The 21,059-nt window shown below is 44.7% G+C and overlaps 1 protein-coding gene across 3 annotated transcripts in view; it reads left to right on the forward strand.

The window, feature by feature from the left end:
- The window catches only part of LOC142385123 (chemokine-like protein TAFA-5), a 175,467-nt gene that overhangs the window by 47,694 nt on the left and 106,714 nt on the right, over nucleotides 1–21,059 (forward strand). Inside the window, exon 1 of one of the 3 annotated variants that reach the window (XM_075471322.1) lies at nucleotides 5,159–5,963. The exons of the other annotated variants lie outside the window; for them this stretch is intronic. Coding sequence (XP_075327437.1) covers nucleotides 5,873–5,963 — 91 coding nt within the window. The 5' untranslated portion in view covers nucleotides 5,159–5,872. Of the gene's footprint in view, nucleotides 1–5,158; nucleotides 5,964–21,059 lie in introns of those variants that run through there. 3 annotated transcript variants of the gene reach the window in all.

Consider the following 21,059-nt stretch of genomic DNA (forward strand, 5'->3'; position numbering starts at 1 on the left):
CGTGAACGATGATGCCGTTTGAATTGATTGTTTCCCGTGTGCATTAGATGATTAAAAGTAAACAGAGAGGCGCGACGCCTGCCACATACTGAAGAGAGATGCCGAGGCCTTTTGAATTTTTCTCTTTCTTTGAATCAAAGTCGGCACCGGGTCTCGTTTCTCTAAGCCTGAGTTTGTAACTGACGTGCACACCTCACATAAAGGAAACGGTTGAAGAGTTTTCCTGAGTGTTTCCATGTCACCATGCCCTGAAACGCACTGCAGGGAGTTCTGCTTGTGGATGGTGACGTGCTTAACGAGTCCGCCCGTGTCTGCTTCGTCATATCGACTTAAAGCACTTTTGTGCTCCCGGTTTTGACCCTCGACAGGTGCAACGAAGTTTAAAGGGAAAAAAAGTGAAAATGTGTAACAGTGCAACTGCAAACGACCATGAGAATTAACGCCGTGGAACGAAGACTAATTGCCTTCCAGCTATTTAAGTATTGGACTGTAAAATTGGTTTTTAAAAATGCATGAGGACGAGGAGAAGGTTTTTATGAACCTTCCAGATCCGACTGGACTGCTGTTTAAAGCACTGAGGGACGTAAAAGAGTGCACTATCCTGCCCTGACCCCCCTCACTGTATTCCACGGTTTCTGAAATATTTATTCAATTATCTGTTTATTGGGCTCTTAAGGAACCTCATTTGGAGTCGAGCTGATCTCAAAGGCCCAGAGGCAGTTTTGTTTCATGACAGCTACAGCGTGTTCATCCGGCTCCACCTGTTAGAAGACAAAGTGGGTCACATTTTGCTTTGCCGCCGCCTCAACTTTAATCTCCGATTAAACTTTAAGGATCTGACTGTTGGACACCCTGCTGGACACGGGCCGTACGTTTTTCCCTCTGATTAAGACCTCTTTCAGATTTATCGGCCATGGGAAATAATGGGGAACACAGTGAATGTAGAAGTTTTAGGCCATTACTCATGGCTTTTATTGGCATGGGCGCTGTCTGGCAAAGAGCCAGTGACCTGCACAGAGGACAAAGCAAGTAACGCCTCTCCTGGCAGTTGGCAGGGGAAGGCAGAGCAGTGAGGGGGTGGCGGCTGAGGCTGGGAGGAGGAGGAGGATGAGGAGATGTGACAGCAGTGTAGGTGAGTAAAGTGAAATTGTTAAATAATTCACAAAAGAAGAATTCAGTGCTTGGAAACTTGAAAAGGGGGTTAGAAAAAGTGCAGGATAGCATCCTACCTGGGTTTCTAATGACGTCTGGATGGAAAAGTTGTTCTCCGATGCAGCGCTGCAGATGTTTAACCCTGCATATGTGGTCATGAATACAGAAAAACAAACGCCTAAACTCTGTATTTGATTAAAAATGGGACAAAGATTGATTATAAAACTTAAATAGAGAAATGTTCTGTTCAATCGACATTTTAAAAAGCTTCTGTGGGCTTTTGGAAGTGAAAAGTTCGACAGTTTGCAGCCTTTTGTGCTCACATGTTCTGTTTGCTAATACACCAAATGCTTCAGTGACCTGTGTGGACTGCATGCAGAGCAGTTAAGCACCCAGGTCACCTCAGATAGTCTTAGATTAGCTCTGGATCTGCAGCCACGAGCTGCGCTCACTGCCAGCGGACGCCATGGCTTCCATCACAGAACTGTTTAAACATTCAAATATGGAATATCTGTACATTTTTCTATCAAATGTATCTTTTAAATAGTTAAAGTAAAGCATTTTAATCGTTCACAGACTCCTACTGTACCATGTGTTTTTACCTTTGACATTTAAAAGAAGAAATGGAAGCTTAAACTGCAGGTTTAATTAGACAGTTAATATTTTAAAATGGACTGATTCCACTGTTTTTAAGCATGATTCAGCTAATTTTCCAACCACATTTCCTTTTCTTCTACTCGAGGGGACCCAAACCGCTTCAAACATACTGAGTAGTACAGAAAATCCATCTCAGCGTGTGTTATTTGCTGCTGAATGCTCACAATGCCACAGCACCAGAGGAAAAAAGACTGGGCTTTTGTGTGTGAACAGGGCAGAATTCAGTCACTCTGTGTGAACAGATGCTTTTTACAGGTTCGAGTGTGCAGGCCGAGGTGTCGAGACCAAGTTTAGAGGAACGCTAACCCACTGAAGAGCAGTTTCTCTTGTGGATCAAAGTATTGTTCGCTCCCGGTGTTCCACTTAAATGGGCTGTTGTCCGTGGACAGAGTTCCATCCGCAGCGCTGTGCTCTGCTGGTGAGAACCGGCTTTTATGTGTTGGACCTGCACACCTCCACCATGTTTTCCTCCCAGATCCTCGCAGAGGATGCAGGATCTGTGTTAATTGCTTTCTTTGCAGCGGACGGATGGATCACAGCTCGTCAAAGAAAGGAACGCACATGCAAACTTGGTGAAGTGCGGACACGTGCACACTCCAACTGGCACTGAATGGGGCTCCGCGCTGCAGCCTGCAGAGACTGTTATCAGCTAATTAGTGCTTGTAGCTGCAGGAGCCGACCTTATTGACACTGCAGTGACAGCTTTCTGGTCTGAGTGGCGCTGTCAGTCTTCCAACACTCTTCTAATTGATTATTTAACACACATATGGCTGAGGAGGGAGTGCAGCTTTCCGATGCTGCGATCACATGGCCGGTCAGACGCTCTGGGTGTGCTCGGAGCTCAGTAACCGTGGAACATGTTGTTTCAGCAAAGAAAAGAGAAATCAAAGCACTTCTGGATCTTGTAACACCTTGAATTATCTTATGACTTCACGAATAAAAATCACAATCAATGAATCAGGTTCCAGCTTGTCGGATGAGCTCTGCAGGACGGGATGTTTCACTGGCCTTTTCTCTGAGTTCATACATCATAACTGGGGCTGGGCGAGTTAACTCGTTATTATCGCGTCAACTCGCTAGTTATTTAACGCCGATAAATATTTTTAGCGCATTAACGCATTTTTTTTGGGGGGGGGGTTTGTGTCTTTAATGGATAGAAAAGTTCAGAGAGACAGGAAGCAGAGGGCAGAGAGAGGGGGAACAACACGCAGCAGAGAGCCTGTTCCTCACAGGCTTTTATTCTGTAAAAGTCTGTTACTCACAGGCTTTTATTTTGTAAAAGTCTGTTGCTCACAGGCTTTTATTTTGTAAAAGTCTGCTGCTGTCTGCTGTGGAACAGGAAAAGAAAGTAATCGGTGGATCCACCAAACATGGAGAAGGGTACGGAACTTTTACTCGGCCATTTTCATTTTAAAGTTCTTCCAGACGGCGGAGTCGACAGAACCAAAGTCATCTGTAAACACTGCCAAGTTGAATTGTCTTCTCAGCGTAGTAGTTCCAGTCTAAAATATCACTTAAAGGCAAAACACACAACTGATAGCAGCAAGTCATTCAAGGAAACAGACAGTGGAGCGAGGCTTCTACATAAAAACTACAGAAAGATGCTGATGTTAAAAGTGTGTTTGCACAACAAATGTTATGGCACTTTCATTCATATGGCAGCACATTTAAAATAAAACTAAATGCTAAAAGCTATACACTACTTTTGGATTCATTTATGGATTCTGCGTACAAATGCGATTAATCGTGATTAATCAGGGAAATCATGTGATGCCCAGCCCTAATCTTTACTGAAGAAAAGTGTCTAAAATTTAATTGTGCACATGTGTGTTTACTGTAAAAGCAGCATCTGCCTTCTTCCACCCCCGACCATCAATGATGGGGGGGAAATGTGCTTGTTTTCTTCTTTCTGTTCCACCGGACCTGCACCAAACTAAAGTTCACCATCACCATCATCTCCATGTCTAGTCCAGACTGTTGATTCATCACTGAAGATCACTTCCATCTCATCATCGGCCAGGTTTCCATTCACGTGCAAAGCCGATCTGAAGCGGAGGGAGGCTACGTATAGGCTACTGCTAATAGCTGTAACTCTGTTGAAGTCATTTGGTCAGATACAGTTTTCTTTACTTTATTCACGTCCTGTAAACAGTGGAGGCCTGGAGACCGACTCTCTGTTTTCAGACATAATTATTTGAGTTTTCCGTAAACATCTGTATGTTACCTTTTACAAACTTCCCATTTCTTTGGACTTGCTCTTAATTTCAGACACAGCTAACCCGGAACAACCAACCTCTCTTTTACATGAGCTGAGCTCCCTTTTCGTGTCCTTTCCTTGGTTTCCACTGACAGCTCTCTTGTTGGGGCCATGTTTCCTGTCAGTCAGCCGGTCCAACGGCTCCTGGAACGACTATCTTTTGACTGCAGGTTCATTTGCATGTCTAAGCTCTTCCAGGGACTCGTTTTAATGTTTTTATTCCAACTTTTTCTATTCACTCTTTCTAGTTTTACAGAACCAGAACGCTAAGAAGGTAAAACGGTTTTGTGTCGTGTCTGACATCCACCTCCCCACAAAATGGAGCTAAATGAACATTCTCCGAGTGGATTTGCATATTTTTTTGCCAGGGGTTGTAATATTGGTCCTCCTCCAGTTGCATCGCTTTAACTCGCACGATCCTGATATTCTTTCGCACATCCAGCGGAGCTTCTTCTTGAGAATGTGCATCAATCCTGTACATTCTGCTGTAATGGGATGTCAGGCTGCATTTGTAATTGGTTTCAAGGGGTGTTGAGTATTCTGGGAAGAAGAGCCTCGGGCCGGGCCAATCCAAGCCACATTGCTTGTTTCAATAACCGAGAGGCTTGACTAACAGGGAAGTGTTTCTCTCATGTTTAAGCAGCATCTATGGATGAGATGCATAAAATCAGCACTTTTTAAAAATAGCCTCTCACCAGAGAGAAGCCTTTTAACAATTAAACGACTCTACTACCAAATGATGACCAGCTGCAGCTCACTTTTAGTGAGAGGGAACATTATTTACCACCAGGCTTCCTCATGCTTTAGCTGGAGGAGATTATTTGGGGGGAGCAGTGACGTAACCTGGAGCTAAGCAGAGGGAGGGGGAGAAAAAGTCGTTCTGGGTAAGGAACACGCAGGGATGGAAGTGTGCAGACATTACTCCCTGCGACAGTTTGATGTTTTGAATGTGCGCTGCTGATTTTCAAGGGAAACTCTGCGGATCCCAGGTGCTCAGATGCTCAGATTTGTGGGGAAATGTTTTCACGATCGCAGCGCGCAGATGGAGAAGTGTGGGGATTATTCCCGGAGATGCATAGTTTATGAGACTGGTTGTTCCCGTGCGTAAATGGTAAGAGTTGCATCTGACTGAGTCGAGACGGAAACGGAGAGGGAGGTGGAGAGAAGGAGGGAAAGAAGAGGAAGAAGAAGAAGAGTGGAGAGAGAAAGTGACGGAACGACGGAGCGTTAGTTGTTCCAAGAGAAGGACGGAGCGCGACAGGAGGAGGGAGGGAAAACGCGTGCCAGAGAGAGGAGGAGAGAGGGGGCTGCGAGGAGACTTGCTTGGCAGTGTGTGCCTCTGCCTCTCCAGCAGTGGGAGAGATGTGCGGAGAGCGGTGATCATCATCTGCGCCCTGCTTCGCCGTGGACCGCCGTGCGCACTCGAAGACCCACCGAGGGGCGCAGCCCGCGTCGCACAGCCTGTGGAGAGTGAGTAAAGCCGAAGATAGACTGTCGGAAGGAGGGGGAGATGGAAGGAGACATGCCAGCCCTTCAGATGGGTTTTGGGGGTTAATCGCCCCTCGGTTTTGGAGCCTCTCTGACGCACCGCCGGCGGAAGAAGCGCGCATATTTTTCTTGTCGGTTTTACGGAATCTCAGCCCTTCTTCTTCATTACGTCTGAAAACCGGGAGATTTGCTACACGATGAGTCCAGAATTCCCCAGCAAACAGAAGATGAGTCGGTGCGTGTGTGTGAGCTGAGGTGGAGCGCGTCTCATCCCGCTGCACGGCTGTCTGTGTCCGCCACAAAGCTTCCTGCGCCAGGATGCAGCTGCTCAGAGTTGCGTGGGCACTGACCGGAGCGGCGATCTGCTGCTTCCTCATCCTCCTCATCCACTCCCGCCTGCTCAAAGAAGGTAATCACTCACAACTCCACAGATTGACCCCTCACTGTGATGTCGCTTTTATTCTTTACTTATTTATTTGTTAAGTTTTCCGCAACAATAAGTCCAATGCGGAGCCCCGGACACCCACCCAGGGGGACAGGGGGACTGATTCTCCCGCACGACGCACGGATCATCTGCAGTCCTCCTCATCAACAAGTCCCCCTGATTGCTCTAAATCCTGAGAAAGATGGAAGAAATAAATGGAGGCTGAAGGCAGGAGCTCTCTGCGTAAAGATGCTGCTTCGCTGTAATCGTTTTCAATAGATGGCACTAGAGTCTAGCTTTAGGGTAACATCGAGGTCAAGCAGTTGGAACGTCGCTCCACTCACCTTCTATTGTGTTTTCTGACGCTTTTACGTCCACGCGGGGATTTATATTAATCCTGGTCGTCACTCACGCGCACCTCATCGGTGCTGTCTGTCCACCGTGCGTCCTCCATCTCAGCCCGCAGGCACGGCTGCGTTGTGGCGGGAGGTTCACCTCTTCTTTTTGTTTTGGTTTGGTGGTGGTGGGGGGGGTCTAATTAATGGAATGCCATTTGCTGACATTCAGCAGTGACTGCCACGCGGGTTAATGAGTCATAAATTGACTGATGTTTAGGAGTGTCAGATTATTCCCCGGAACCAGTCATTAATTCCACCTGCGACGCAGCGTAATAAACACAAATCACATCTGTCTGCAGGAACATCTGAACACACTTCCTGTGAAAGTCAAACGGTGGAAGCCAGAGAACTGTTGTGTAAAGCCTTTCTCCCAAAAAAGAAAAACTGCTCTTAATATTCCCCTGATGCATGCTCCCCCCCTCCCCTAGGCGTGCAGTCTGTTTTAGGGATGGTCACGCATTTCCTTTGTGGGGATTTTGAAAAGCTTGGCTTGGGATGACTGCCTCCATTTTTTTGGACGGATATTCAGGTCAAGCAGCGGCGAACACGAAGGGGTATACAGGAGGAGAAAAGAGCAAATAAACTGGTCAGTCAGCCGAAAATGTTTCCACAGTTTGCTTCGCTGTAGCATCCTTTGGCCGTGGAGGTCAGAAAGAGGACTGAGCGGCCATGTTCCAGCACAACAGACCGCCGCTCCTGGCTGTGTTGATGCAAACGACTCTCATTAGATTCAGGCCATCAGCATTGTTGAGCTTGTTGACTGGCAAGGCAATATTTCTGACCTTGGCCTCAGAGTTGTTTATCTGTGTCACGTGCTTTTACACAGAGCCTCCCCAGCAGCTTGCATTTTCTGCATTTTCTAACTTCCAGTAGCTTTTAACTTTAGTGGGACAGCCGCTGGTCAGTCTGTGGCGAGCAGAGATGCTGCTCAGTGCCACTGTGGCCCCTGCAAAGAAATGAAGAGGAGTCGCACAAAGGAGGGGTTGAGAACACGCTCACGTCAGACTGCAAGAATGAGCAAGGTCATAGCTGGCTGTGAGGCCTCATAACGCAAACTGATAAAAATGAATTCAAAGGACTGCATTAGTGGCGGTCTTTTGGGGATGAGGATAATGAAAGGCACGCACAAGAGGCCGAAAAAAGAACAGACCCCTCTTATTCTCTTTCATGGAGAGCGTCTCGGCTGTCCGACGTCTCCTCGGCGTAGTCGAACAAAAGGGAAGGGGGTGAATGTATTTTTAGTTTCCTCTGCCATGTCACGGACTGATGGCGTCTGCTGTGTTTTTATGCATGATGCAGATGTGTGTGTGCAGATGTGAGTGTGTGCAGATGTGTGTGTGTGTGTGTGCAGATGTGTGTTATCTGAAGGGAGCCTGTCAACAGCAGGGTTATTCTCACAGCGGTGAAGGTGGGAGCGTTGAAGCGCTGCGGTGGTGATTTTTGGAAATGGGGATACTCGCAAGGAAACAAAATGTCACCCCTCTGCCAGCCAAACACGAGTGTATTTTTGGGGCTCGCACACCTCATTGCGTCAGCTCTTTGGCACAATGTGAAAGCGGATCTTCCTCGGTGAGAAATGGAGGGTGGATTAGGACTGCGAACATATATTTAAACAGTATGCGGCTGGAATGTAGATGGATTTTGTGCCATAAATTTCCCACAGTGTCCACTTCAATAATTCAGGCAATAGAGCAAATCCCATTTTGCTCTTCATTGGCCTAGATATTTGTCACATGGCAATAGAAAGCCTGACAGGTTGGTGGAGTAGTTCCTGCAACAGAAATCTGCTGCTGAGTCCAGGAAGCAATTGAAGTAAAATGAGATGAAACTCCCTGAAATGGAATGAGTTGTGGCATAAAATTGAGAACTCGTGGATTACAATTACAGCTAAAAAGATCAGACTTTTAACATCTTCATGGCCTCTGGTTCTCTTTTAGCGTTGTATTAATGTGGAGGAACGCTGACATTAGCCTCAGGCTAAATTAATTGTCTAAATGCCTAAATAAACTGTCTGCTTGAGGGCTGCAGATCAAAAGAAATTTCCAGGGCAGTCTTTTATAGAAGGTGCAGATCTAAAAGTGTGTAATGATTGGTGTGTAACTGCTGGATGACGTCCATGACGTTAGTGCCTCAGCCAAAGGTAGAAACACCAGGATGCATTAACTGCAGATTGCAGTGACACCATCCCTGTTATGGTTGGTTCCATGAAAGGCTTACTGATTGCTTCTAGGCTCACTATGCTTGATTTACAGCCCAAAAGGCACCAAAAAAGGGTCTATTGTTTAGTTTTAACTGGGAGCTAATGTTAAAGGGATAATCGGATAAACGTTTCTGCTCCTGTCATGCTAAAGTTTCTGCTCCTGTCATGGTAAAGTTTCTGCTCCTGTCATGGTAAAGTTTCTGCTCCTGTCATGCTAAAGTTTCTGCTCCTGTCATGGTAAAGTTTCTGCTCCTGTCATGGTAAAGTTTCTGCTCCTGTCATGCTAAAGTTTCTGCTCCTGTCATGGTAACGTTTCAGCTCCTGTCATGCTAACGTTTCTGCTCCTGTCATGCTAAAGTTTCTGCTCCTGTCATGGTAAAGTTTCTGCTCCTGTCATGCTAAAGTTTCTGCTCCTGTCATGGTAACGTTTCTGCTCCTGTCATGCTAACATTTCTGCTCCTGTCATGCTAACGTTTCAGCTCCTGTCATGCTAACGTTTCTGCTCCTGTCATGCTAAAGTTTCTGCTCCTGTCATGCTAAAGTTTCTGCTCCTGTCATGCTAACGTTTCTGCTCCTGTCATGCTAACATTTCTGCTCCTGTCATGCTAACATTTCTGCTCCTGTCATGGTAACGTTTCTGCTCCTGTCGCCAAGTGACGACGCTGATTCTCTCAGTGTAGTGAGGCGGACTGCAGCCACTGCATTCGAGGACAAAACGTCTGCATTCAGGGAAGAAGGACTTTGACTTTTAAGTTAGAGATTGATGTTTTGAATCCACTTTTTCACCTCTGCTACACTCCTGCGAGGACTGACTTCACCACTTCACCTGAAGGCCGCCTGACTGTGGTCAGAAAAGTAAACATTTACGGACCTCGCAGTCCAACACTTGACCCTAAACGAAACGGCTGCCTTCCGAAATGTTTCAGCACACAATTTTTTTTTCTTTCTCATCTGTTTTTTTATTGTTTTTTTGTTTTAAACATAATACATCTGTTCATTTGTGTACAATATTAACAGTGGAAGCACAATATGAACTCAAAACCCCTTCCACCCTGTCGAGTCCTTATTCCCCATATAATGAAATCATATATACATACATAGTCACATTCATACATTCTTGTACACATAAATACACAAGGGTAGGGAATATATATATACATATATATACATATACATGCATATATACTTACATATACATGCATATATACATTTAAGTAAATCAGGACACTAGCACGCTGGAGCCCATTAACACATCTTAGCTGGAAGTAATGGGGTGAGCAGGGATAAATTGAGAGCAGTGGCGGCTGCTGACTTTTAAAACAGGGGAAGCCCATATTACGCGTTCAGGGTTGTAGTGGCTCATGCCATCCCAAAGCAGAAGATAGCAAAGTTAAAAAGAATTAGTTATAACATAGCTGTGTCTAGTATGACAAGTATGCCCAGCAAATACACAGAAAGAAGGTATAGACTTTGAAAATTCACACAGCAAGGCCAAAATCAAGTTTGATCGAATCTAAGACCTGTAAGTGGCTGGATCAGAATCTGTGGAGCATTTTTCCCTGTCATAATGAATACTTAGAGTTTGACGCTTGGCTAAAAGCATGTCAACTACATTTGGTGTTGCTAACTGCTTAGCTGCGAGCATAGCCGCCATTGTGACAAAACTACTAGCTAACACGACAAACAAACGCACAACAGGAATATGATTGACAAAATTTCTAAACAACAAGGATGTGTTTCTTATTTACAGTGTAATATTTACAAAAGTGTATGTGTGTAAAGGATGGAAATGGAAACGATGGGAAATGAGTGAAACTCCGACAGCACTTTCACAGACAACCAGTCTCTTTCGTATCCGCTTTGGGACTGAAGTTCCACTAACTCCAATCATCACGACACAGCCCCTCATATTGACACGCCCACGTCTAATCTACCCCCAGAGACGCCGGGCAGCCTTGGAAGTGATGTTTTTTTGTCGATTTAGCGAATGATGACCTAGAATTGTAGAAGAAACTTGACTCTCCCGCCCCCACCTGAAGCCAGGCAGCCCCCGGCTCGGAAGCCTGGCTGTTAGTGGCGGCTTCATAACATGATTTCCTCAGTGAACGGTGGCGATTTCAGAACAAATCACTTCATTAAGCTACAGGACAACATGTTGTAGTTATGAAAGTAAATGCAGTATTGGGCATATCTTTTGTTTTGTGAATAACTGTTTTATCGTCAATTTAACATTGAAGATGTAGCAATTTCGCCAGAGAATGGGAGAGGCTGCCCGGCTTTGCCTGTTGTCTCTGAATAGCCGCGGCTGATTGTAAAGTAAAGAATGTATCTGTAATCAGTTATCAAGGTGAATAAGATGGCACACAATTTTTGGAGCCTGGAATGTAAAACTTCTGCAAATAATCCAGAATCTCTGGTGAGACTTGGTGTCATCCCTGTTGCATCAGGATGTAAAAACCCAGCCTGGTGTCTGTGTCACAGCCAGCCAAACAACAGCCAGCAGCTTTTTGATCAAATTGGGATTGTTGTTGCCTTTCCGGCTCTGGATGCTCGCCAGGTGGATACAGTGAAATAAAATGGTTTTCATAGTTTCGCACCCTGTGTTGTTGGTAGGAAATAGAAATCGATTGTGTCTTTGTGACAGTTGTGCTAACAATAATGCCACTTGGAAACGTCGTCATCTCTTCCCTCTTTCGCAAAAAAAAGAAGTGCTTTTGGACACATTCCCGAGTAGAAATCTGAAAAAGTGGCCTGGAAAAGATCTGCCTAACGACTGCAGTTATTGATCTCCTGGTGCTACTGCGAGCTGAGTCAGAGGGGGGCCAAAGGGACGGAGATATGTGCAAACACACACCAGAATGCACGCGGCATCCAGCAACCAAAACCTGCCTTCATGTCCCTGAAACAGAAGCTCGTTCCTGGGGAGGAGCGTCTGGATTGGGAGGACGCTCTTTGGCGTGGGGCCTCCGCTCGGAGCGGCTGCCTCAGGCAGATTCGGGTCAAGAGGCGGTAAATGCTCGGTGTCATGTGCGCACGTTTAGAAAGGAGAGCGTTTCATGTCTGCACGTCTTCTCAGTTGGTTAAACTGGTATCAAACAAACAGTTCTGCAGATCACAGAGGGGGGGTCATCAGGTTGCTTTTACAGTCTCTAATCAGGTCACCTCTGCAAAGCCCTCGGCCAACATGCCTCAAATGCACCTTGAAGGATGTGACCTCACTGCCTGCCAACGACCAACACACTCCTCGTGCACTCTTGCATGAATTTAACTGGTCGTGCTCGAGTGGAACAATCAGTTTTTTTTTTGCAGCCGGCTGCATCTCGGGTCCCGAAATTCTCCCACACGAGTCCTGATTATGTCGGCAGTTGTTGCCGTTTTCCTTTTCTATTAAATGCATATTTTGTCTACTTGCTGCAGAGATTCCAGTACAGCTGTTCGGTTTCATTATGCAACCTGCGAATCCCGTCGTGCTTTCCCACCTAAATATTAACAATTTAAAGAGCTTTAAAAGATGGTTGTTTGCCATCCGTCACCTGCGTCTAAAATACGTTCAATTATATGTGAGGTAACAATAAACTAAAGAAAAGCTCCGACTTGAGCTTCAGCAGCAGAAATGTCGTCTTTAAGTATTTTTTCCTTTTTAAGCATCTATTATTTATCTGCAGAAAAGGAGGGATTTTAGGGAACTGAGCCCTCCAGCAACGCTTCAGGCTCCAGCGAGATAAAGATAATGTGCATGTTTTTAATGCTGCAGTAATACTCCTTTAGCATACACAAGCAATGTCACAATCACTGTGTTTTCCTTGGCAAATCCCTCACAGCAACAGTGCACACAGGTGAGCGCTCCCCCTGCATGTAATCTGCTTTAAACTGAGCACGATTTATCTTTAATGGTCTGTATCAGCTGTAATCCATAAGGGTGATGCACATTCATCAATTGCTTAATTGATTCATTAGTTAACAGGTTTGTTAATTAAGTCACTTTGATGAATCAATCACAGTCACAGCAGAAACCTGTGGTGGTTTTTCAGGGTGATCCGAAGTGGGCCGAACGACCCCCATGTGCCCCGTGTCCTGGAGCACTGAGAGTGTGTGTGTTTGCTGTTTTTCACAGTTCCCATTGATTGTGGGACAGTAAAAAGTGTGCACTACTGCACCCAGTTTTCCTAAAGTCATATTGATTGCGCCCTGGCAGGACAGTGGGACAATAAAAGGAGAAAGTGGCAGTAACCGGGGTTCCAGCCTAATGAAAAGCCGGCTGTAAGGATGCTCTCTGGACCCCGGGTTTTACTACAGTAACTCACTGGCCTTTGGAAATGATGATATCAGAAACACACACTCCATTCCTCCTTCTTCCACCCATGAAGCGTGGCAGGAAACTCCCAGAATCCTTTGCTAATCCAGGCTCCAAGATATAGATTTAAAACAGCTGTGTAAAGCAAAGACGTGCAACGGTATGTCTTCAGGCGCATTAACGCAGCACAGACTCTGGGAACGCGTGTTTACTGTAAGCTAACTGTTCGACTGAGCTGTTCCTGGATGGAGGACACTGGAACCCATATAAAGGATTGGATGATTTTCAGTAGCTGCAGCTGTATCTTTAATTAAAACCAAAGTCGGTTGCCAGGGAATGTGTTCTGGTCACTGCGCTTTGATAGAGCTCAGCTGTATGAATTAGTCATGTGGGGGTGTGTACACACATGCAGTTATGAAAAGGAAATTATACCCTCTTTCAGTTCTAAGGTTCTGCATATCAGACTGCTCTTTATCGGGTCTTAAAATTGTTTTAAGACCAGCTCGGATGAAAAAAAAACACATTATTTATTAAAAAGAAAGCCAAGATGCAGCATCAGTGTGTAAAAGAAACTAAGTACACACTTACTGCCTCCTTAGTAACTCAGAGGGTAAGTAGGAAACACGATGCCAAGGAGGAAAGACATCAGCAGCTGTTGCTGCCCGTCAATCTGGGAAGGGTTAGAAGGCCGTTTCCAAACTATCTGGAGTCCATCGTTCCCCAGAGAGAAAGATTATTCACAGGTGGAAAACACTCAGGACAGCTGTCAATCTGCCCAGGAGTGGACGTCCCAGCAAGGTCACCCCAAGGTCAGAAACCCAAGAGCTACATCTCAGACTCTGCGGGCCTCAGTTAGCATGTTAAAGGTTAAAGGTCACCCCAAGGTCAGAAACCCAAGAGCTACATCTCAGACTCTGCAGGCCTCAGTTAGCATGTTAAAGGTTAAAGGTCACCCCAAGGTCAGAAACCCAAGAGCTACATCTCAGACTCTGCGGGCCTCAGTTAGCGTGTTAAAGGTTAAAGGTCACCCCAAGGTCAGAAACCCGAGAGCTACATCTCAGACTCTGCAGGCCTCAGTTAGCATGTTAAAGGTCACCCCGAGGTCAGAAACCCAAGAGCTACATCTCAGGCTCTGCGGGGCTCAGTTAGCATGTTAAAGGTTAAAGGTCACCCCAAGGTCAGAAACCCAAGAGCTACATCTCAGACTCTGCGGGCCTCAGTTAGCATGTTAAAGGTTAAAGGTCACCCCAAGGTCAGAAACCCAAGAGCTACATCTCAGACTCTGCGGGCCTCAGTTAGCATGTTAAAGGTTAAAGGTCACCCCAAGGTCAGAAACCCAAGAGCTACATCTCAGACTCTGCGGGCCTCAGTTAGCATGTTAAAGGTTAAAGGTCACCCCAAGGTCAGAAACCCAAGAGCTACATCTCAGACTCTGCAGGCCTCAGTTAGCATGTTAAAGGTTAAAGGTCACCCCAAGGTCAGAAACCCAAGAGCTACATCTCAGACTCTGCGGGCCTCAGTTACCATGTTAAAGGTTAAAGGTCATGACAGCAAAGTTATTAACAGACTGAACACACTGGAAAAAAATCTAAATCTTACCAAGTATATTTGTCTCATTGAGTATCTCATTACACTTAATATCAGACACAACTGCCTAACAAGTACCATTTCAGCCAGATATAGGGACTTGTTTGAAGACATGAATATCTTGAATATCTTGTTAAATGAAAAAGTCTTGAAAACAAATTGTTTTGAGTCACATATCATATGAAACAAGTTTTTTTTTTTTCATTTGAAGAGGTTTTCAAGCTAATTTCAAGATCACTTTTACCTCAAAAGTCCTAAATATCACATTTTATTTCAAGAAATCTTTAGAAGCCGATTTTCCATCGGTAGATTTTTTTTTGCTTATTTCAAGCAAAAACATCTTGTAGTTGTTGTTTTTTAACTTATTTTTGGAGGGGCATTTGTTTCCAGTGCAAGTATGGCTTGTGTGGAAGGGCTGCCGGAGAAAGCCTCTTCTCTCTAAAAAGAACATGGCAGCACAGCTTAGGTTTGCAAAGCTGCATCTGAACAAACCACAAGACTTCTGGAACAATGTCCTTTGGACAGACCAGACCAAAGTGGAGATGTTTGCTCACAATGCACAGCAGCACGTTTGGAGGTAACCAAACACAGCATATCAGCACAAACACCTCACACCAGCTGTCAAGCACGGTGGTGGAGGGCTGATGATCTGGGCTGGTTCTGCAGCCACAGGACCTGGGCAGCTTACAGCCATTGAGTCCACCATCAACTCCTCTGGATACCAACACTGGAAAAAATGTCCCTCCAAAAATAAGTAAAAAAACAACAAATACGAGACGTTTTTGCTTGAAATAAGCAAAAAAATCTGCCAATGGAACTAGTGAAAATCGGCTTGTCAAGATTTCTTGAAATAAAATGTGATATTCAGGACTTTTGAGTTAAAAGTGATCTTGAAATTACCTTAAAAACCTCTTCAAATGTAAAAAAAAAGCTTGTTTCATGTGAAATCCGACTCAAAACAATTTGCTATCAAGACTTTTTCATTTAACAAGATATTCCAGATGTATTAAAACAAGTCCCTATATCTGGCTGAAATGGTGCTTGTTAGGCAGTTGTGTTTTATATTAAGCGTAATGAGATATTTGGACTAGAAATGAGACAAATATACTTGGTAAGACTTTGATTTTTTTCCAGTGAAAGTGTTCTAGACTCAGATGTGAGGCCGTCTGTCCGACAGCTGAAGCTGGGCTGAAACTGGCTCATCAACACAATGACGACACGGTGTAAAATCTCATGTTGTTCACCTGAGGTTGTAGTTTAAAGACCTGGAACTCTCTTTCTCACACGACTGTGTTCTGAATAAAAGAGGAAGTCTGATGCTCAGAGAGCAGGAGGAGGAGGACAATAAAAAAAGGACCGGGTTCTGGTAGTTTAAAGGTTGGAGACCAGCGGAGCCATTTGTCAATCGGCTTGTCAGCCAGTGGGAGAAAGATCCTCCCAGATCAGCATTTTCCTCCGAGGAAAGGCGGATTCCTGCTGGACCCATTTTTGCAACAGTGGCAACACGTCCATCATGAGCATCTCTCTAACGGAAGCTGGTCCCTCCCCCCTGGATGATCCAACCTCAGTGGATTCATCAAAATATACAAGCTCAGAGAGTGCTGATTTAAGGGAACTTATCCGAACCCTCTGTCCATTTTATTCATAGGCTAACTCTCTGGGATATTGATTCCTTGACCACCAGGGTGCTTGAGTGTGATGTGTCCTTACATTCTTGAGGAAATGATTGGTGAGAAGTGTGTTTACCCTTCTGCAGTGTCAATTTGCGCTCCCACGCAGTGTCAAAGGTAGAGATGAGGTTATTCCATTGTTCAATCAATCGCCGTGTCTCTGTTCATCAAGCTGATCAATAGCTACTTAGGAAGTCTGATCCTCTGTGTGCATGAGATCACAGCCGTTTGAAAGGATAGAGAAACGAGGTTGTTCCTGCCCGCACAAAAGCTGGGCCCCTGGAGGCCGCCGTGAAATAAATGTGGCGTCTGTGATAACCGGCTCGCTCGTGCTTTATGGATCCAGAGTGTTCGAACCGTTTTTCTATTTCCAATCCGACAGAAGTGCGGCTTTAATTTGACATCAGGTCGGCCGGAGCGCGTTAGCTTTTTGTGTCGGAGGAGCAGAATATCACCAACGCCACGCTGCTCCTCTGCAACAAATTGCATGTTACTCTTTAGAAAACTAATGGAGGCTTTATCGATTCGAACGAGGCCAGCCTCTTGCTTTGTATCGCCTGTCAGATTGTGTCTAAAGCAATTTCATAAAGATCCTTATTTTCTTTCTGGGGATGTCTTGCAGCCAAACAACGTCCTCTTTGGTTCGTTCCTGCCTTTTGTACAGCTCGTGGCGACGGTGCTTATGGCCCAATTGAAAATGAATTAGAATAGAATGACACATAATGAAAATCACTGAAAAACATTGGCACGTCACATCCTCTTAGCTTGTTGCGGCCCTGAATAGATTGCTTGTGGGGCTCCAATTCCTATTCTCAATCTAGCATAGTGAAAGAAAATGGGTTTAGCTCACTGTAAAGGACAAGCGGTGTCGTTATGGGTCATAACAAGCGCTGCCACTCATTTATGCTCTAATACCATTAAAGCGTGCGGTGGGAAAGCTGTTGACGGGCGCGTTTGCAGCTCGCGTGGCGATCGGCGGCGACGTAATTGATGAAGCCGGGAAGCTTTACGGCGTCGTCACGGCATCATGTTGGAGGTTGTTTACTAATTCTTGGTTTCACTTCCCGGGCCGATCAGACGGGTTTTTCACTCTATAGTAAAGTCTAAAAAAAACAAATATTGTGAAATATGCACAGCTGAGTTTCCTGCACTGGAAAAAATCAAAGTCTTACCAAGTATATTTGTCTCATTTCTAGTCCAAATATCTCATTACACTTAATATAAGACACAACTGCCTAACAAGTACCATTTCAGCCAGATATAGGGACTTGTTTGAAGACAATACATCTGGAATATCTTGTTAAATGAAAAAGTCTTGACAAACAAATTGTTTTGAGTCACATATCATATGAAACAAGCTTATTTTGACATTTGAAGAGGTTTTTAAGCTAATTTCAAGATCACTTTTAACTCAAAAGTCCTAAATATCACATCTTATTTCAAGAAATCTTGACAAGCCGATTTTCACTAGTTCCATTGGCAGATTTTTTTTGCTTATTTCAAGCAAAAACGTTTTTTATTTGTTGTTTTTCTTACTTATTTTTGAGGGGCATTTTTTCCAGTGTGTGAAAGGTGAGATAATCCCTCAGATCCGGCAGTGAGACACACTGGAAAAAATGCCCCTCCAAAAATAAGTAATAAAACAACAAATAAAAGACGTTTTTGCTTGAAATAAGCAAATAAATCTGCCAATGGAACTAGTGAAAATCGGCTTGTCAAGATTTTTTTAAATAAAATCTGATATTTAGGACTTTTGAGTTAAAAGTGATCTTCAAATGAAAAAAAAAGCTTGTTTCATATGAAATCCGACTCAAAACAATTTGTTTTCAAGACTTTTTCACTTAACAAGATATTCCATATGTATTGTATTAAAACAAGTCCCTATATCTGGCTGAAATGGTACTTGTTAGGCAGTTGTGTCTGATATTAAGTGTAATGAGATACTCAATGAGAGAAATATACTTGGTAAGATTTAGATTTTTTCCAGTGTGGTTTTTGGCTGTCGGCTGGGTCTGTGGGCATCTGTTCCAACCACCTCTCTTCCTCTGCATCTGTTAACAGCCATTTATTTTACAATTACATCATTGCTACATATAGTTTTATGCTTATGTTTACAGCTCTTGCGATACGACAGCAGGGGAGGATGGAGGAAAAAAAAAAAAAGCCAGCTATTCTGCTTGATCATAATCATTACAGTCCATTCCACACGGGGGAGAGGAACTTCATTATTGTACCTGCAGGGACTGTTAAAAGCAAACTCATGAATACAGAAGGCTTTCTTCTGAGGTGTATTGTTTCTCCTGAGTGCTGCTGCTCGGGATTTGTCTTCGCTTATGAGTTATACACACTGCATATGCAAAAGATTTATAAGGCATGCTATATTCATGGGTGCTAAAGCAGCTTGAGTTGGCTTTGTGTCTGTTTGAGCTGGGATGTGAAAGGGTGCAGGAGGGTCACGGCGTTTCCACACCCTTTGTTTCCCCATCTGTGTAAAGCATCTTTTTCTCTTTTTGGTATGCATTGATGTGTCTTAGTTTATCACTCATCTTTTTCCCCCTTTCGCGACGCTTCGCCCGCCCGCGCTCCTTGCGCAGTGCGCGCACGTTCTCCGATGTTTTATGTTTCGGAGGTTATTATAACCACGAAATTAATGGGAAGGGCATGCATCAGATGTAGCCCAGATGGCATTTTCCCCCGCACAACGTGAAACACTGGAAAAAGGAGGTGGAAAATCACATTTTTAATAATGATATGTTCAGCAAATGAAATATGCCAGGTTTGCACATTTGCCTTGCTGAACAGACAATAAATTATATCTTGTGCTCGGCGACATGAGCCCAAGGATAAAAACGGGATCCGGAGAGAAAGGAAATGGGGCCCGTGGGGTGCGGGGAACAGAATGCCCTTGCCTGCATGACATGTGGGTCCTGGTGGCGGGAGATGCTTTGAGCACATCTGTACGATGAGGTGTAACATCCTACTTCATGTACAGCAGGGCCTGATCGACCGTACGGACTTTCTTATGTTTGCACATTCCTGCAGCTCCGGTTTTAATTCATCAAACAGACTGTACGAGTGTTTGGAAGCAGCGTCACACACTCCAAACCCATCGTTCTTCAGGAATGTGTCTGTATGCTGCAAGCACCAAGGCAGCCACACTGTGTGTGCATGTGCTTAGAAGCTGCTGCAAAGGGTCATTTAGCCACTCAGCTCGGCAGCTTCTTAGGATGGAATATCGCCGCACACATAAGCAGCATTCCCACTGTAGGAACCTTTTACAGTTCCTAGAACCTTTTCAGGAACGGGGCCGTTTTTTCCTTCATTTGGACATTCAGGATCTAGGGACCACGGCCCTCAGTTCCTGGAACCATTTCAGCTCCTTCTCCTCAGCTGGGTCTGTTCTGGTTTCCATAGGAACACATCTGAGCGAGGTGTTTGGTAGCTCCGCCCCCTGTCATGTTGTCAGGCTGAAATGTTTCCTCATACGTCACGGACACAACCGGCACGTGTTTAATAAGTTAAACTTACACATGGGCTGTGTTCGAAACCACATACTACATACTTCCATACTGCATACTCATCGATCAGACAGTATGCAGAGCGTTTACCCACAATGCATTTCGCTCCTGCCTGAGCCGAAATCAGCCGGCCTGAAGCTGATTTCGCTTAAGCTCTAAACTCTGTAAACTTTAGCAACATTTGAAACATTTCCAGGTGAGAAAGTAGTCGTTTAGATCCCCAACGTGTTGAAAACCTGACAAAATACCGGCTATTTACAATTTTGTTCCCACGAATTCGGCGCTAGTAAAGCTAGCCGCAGTGAGCAACGCACTTCCGGTTATTTTCACAAAATAAAATACCCGTTGCCTTTTATCATAGGGAAAGCCATTACCATACAATTGGTGCTTTTGTTTTGAAAACAGGAAGTGTACCTACCCTCGTTGTAGCTAGCTTGAAACTGCCGTTTTGACAGGAAATGACGATCGGCGACGTCACGTTATGTTGCATCTTGGGTAGTTTGAGGATGAGTAGTAACCTCATGATGCATACCCAACATTTCGGAGAATCTAGTATGCATCCGGGAAAAAAGTCAGTATGAGTAGAAGGAGAAGTATGCGGTTTCGAACACAGCCGTGGTCTCCTTTGTCTGCGGCGCTCTGCTCTCCTTCCTTCATGAAACCAAGAAGTACGGCCTGCGCTCCATCCTTCGTCTCCTGACTCTCTGTGAGCTCTTCCAGCCTCCATGTTAGACGCCCGATGTGATCGTCCATGATTAATATCACCATCATGCAGACCATGAACACGGTGGCCTCCCCGCTCTCCATGTTAGCTTCTTGGTGGTGTTTTTTTCTTCTCTCCTTACTTTTACCGGGTTTTGTTTTGTTCTGTTTTGTTGTTGAATGTGGCGCTAAAGTAACATGCAACTGAAACAGTTCCCCTGGAGAAGGGCGGTTATCAGAACTGCTCTGTCCGAATGCGGCTAATGTTGCAATGCATTAGTTCACCAGTGCTTTTGTTAGCATAACTGCAGCATGACTTCTTGTATCTTTGCTTCCATCGTTTCCATCATATGCCCCATTATTACCTGTAAATAGCTCCTGTAGGAGCAGTGGGGAAGAATGTATTTACAGCACTACCAACTACAGTAAGGTATGGCTTGCTTTTGTTTTGCATTGTAGAGTCTTAACCTGAAACTGATACTGATAAATACGTTTTCTGGTGCCAATTGAGTTTAACCAGTACTAAACAATGAAGTTAAAGACACCGTGGTTCACTAATTGGCTGGAAACTCATCACAATATATGTGTTAAAAAGAAAAGAAAAGCAGTCGGCAGGGAATTTAGGTCCCGACTCGTGTGGGAATGCAAACTGAAACAGTTCCCCTGGGGAAGGACAGTTATCAGAACGGAATTCGAGGAGGAACGTTCTTAG

This window comes from Odontesthes bonariensis, chromosome 8 (genome assembly GCF_027942865.1).
Source record: "Odontesthes bonariensis isolate fOdoBon6 chromosome 8, fOdoBon6.hap1, whole genome shotgun sequence".
Classification (NCBI taxonomy): Eukaryota; Metazoa; Chordata; class Actinopteri; order Atheriniformes; family Atherinopsidae; genus Odontesthes; species Odontesthes bonariensis.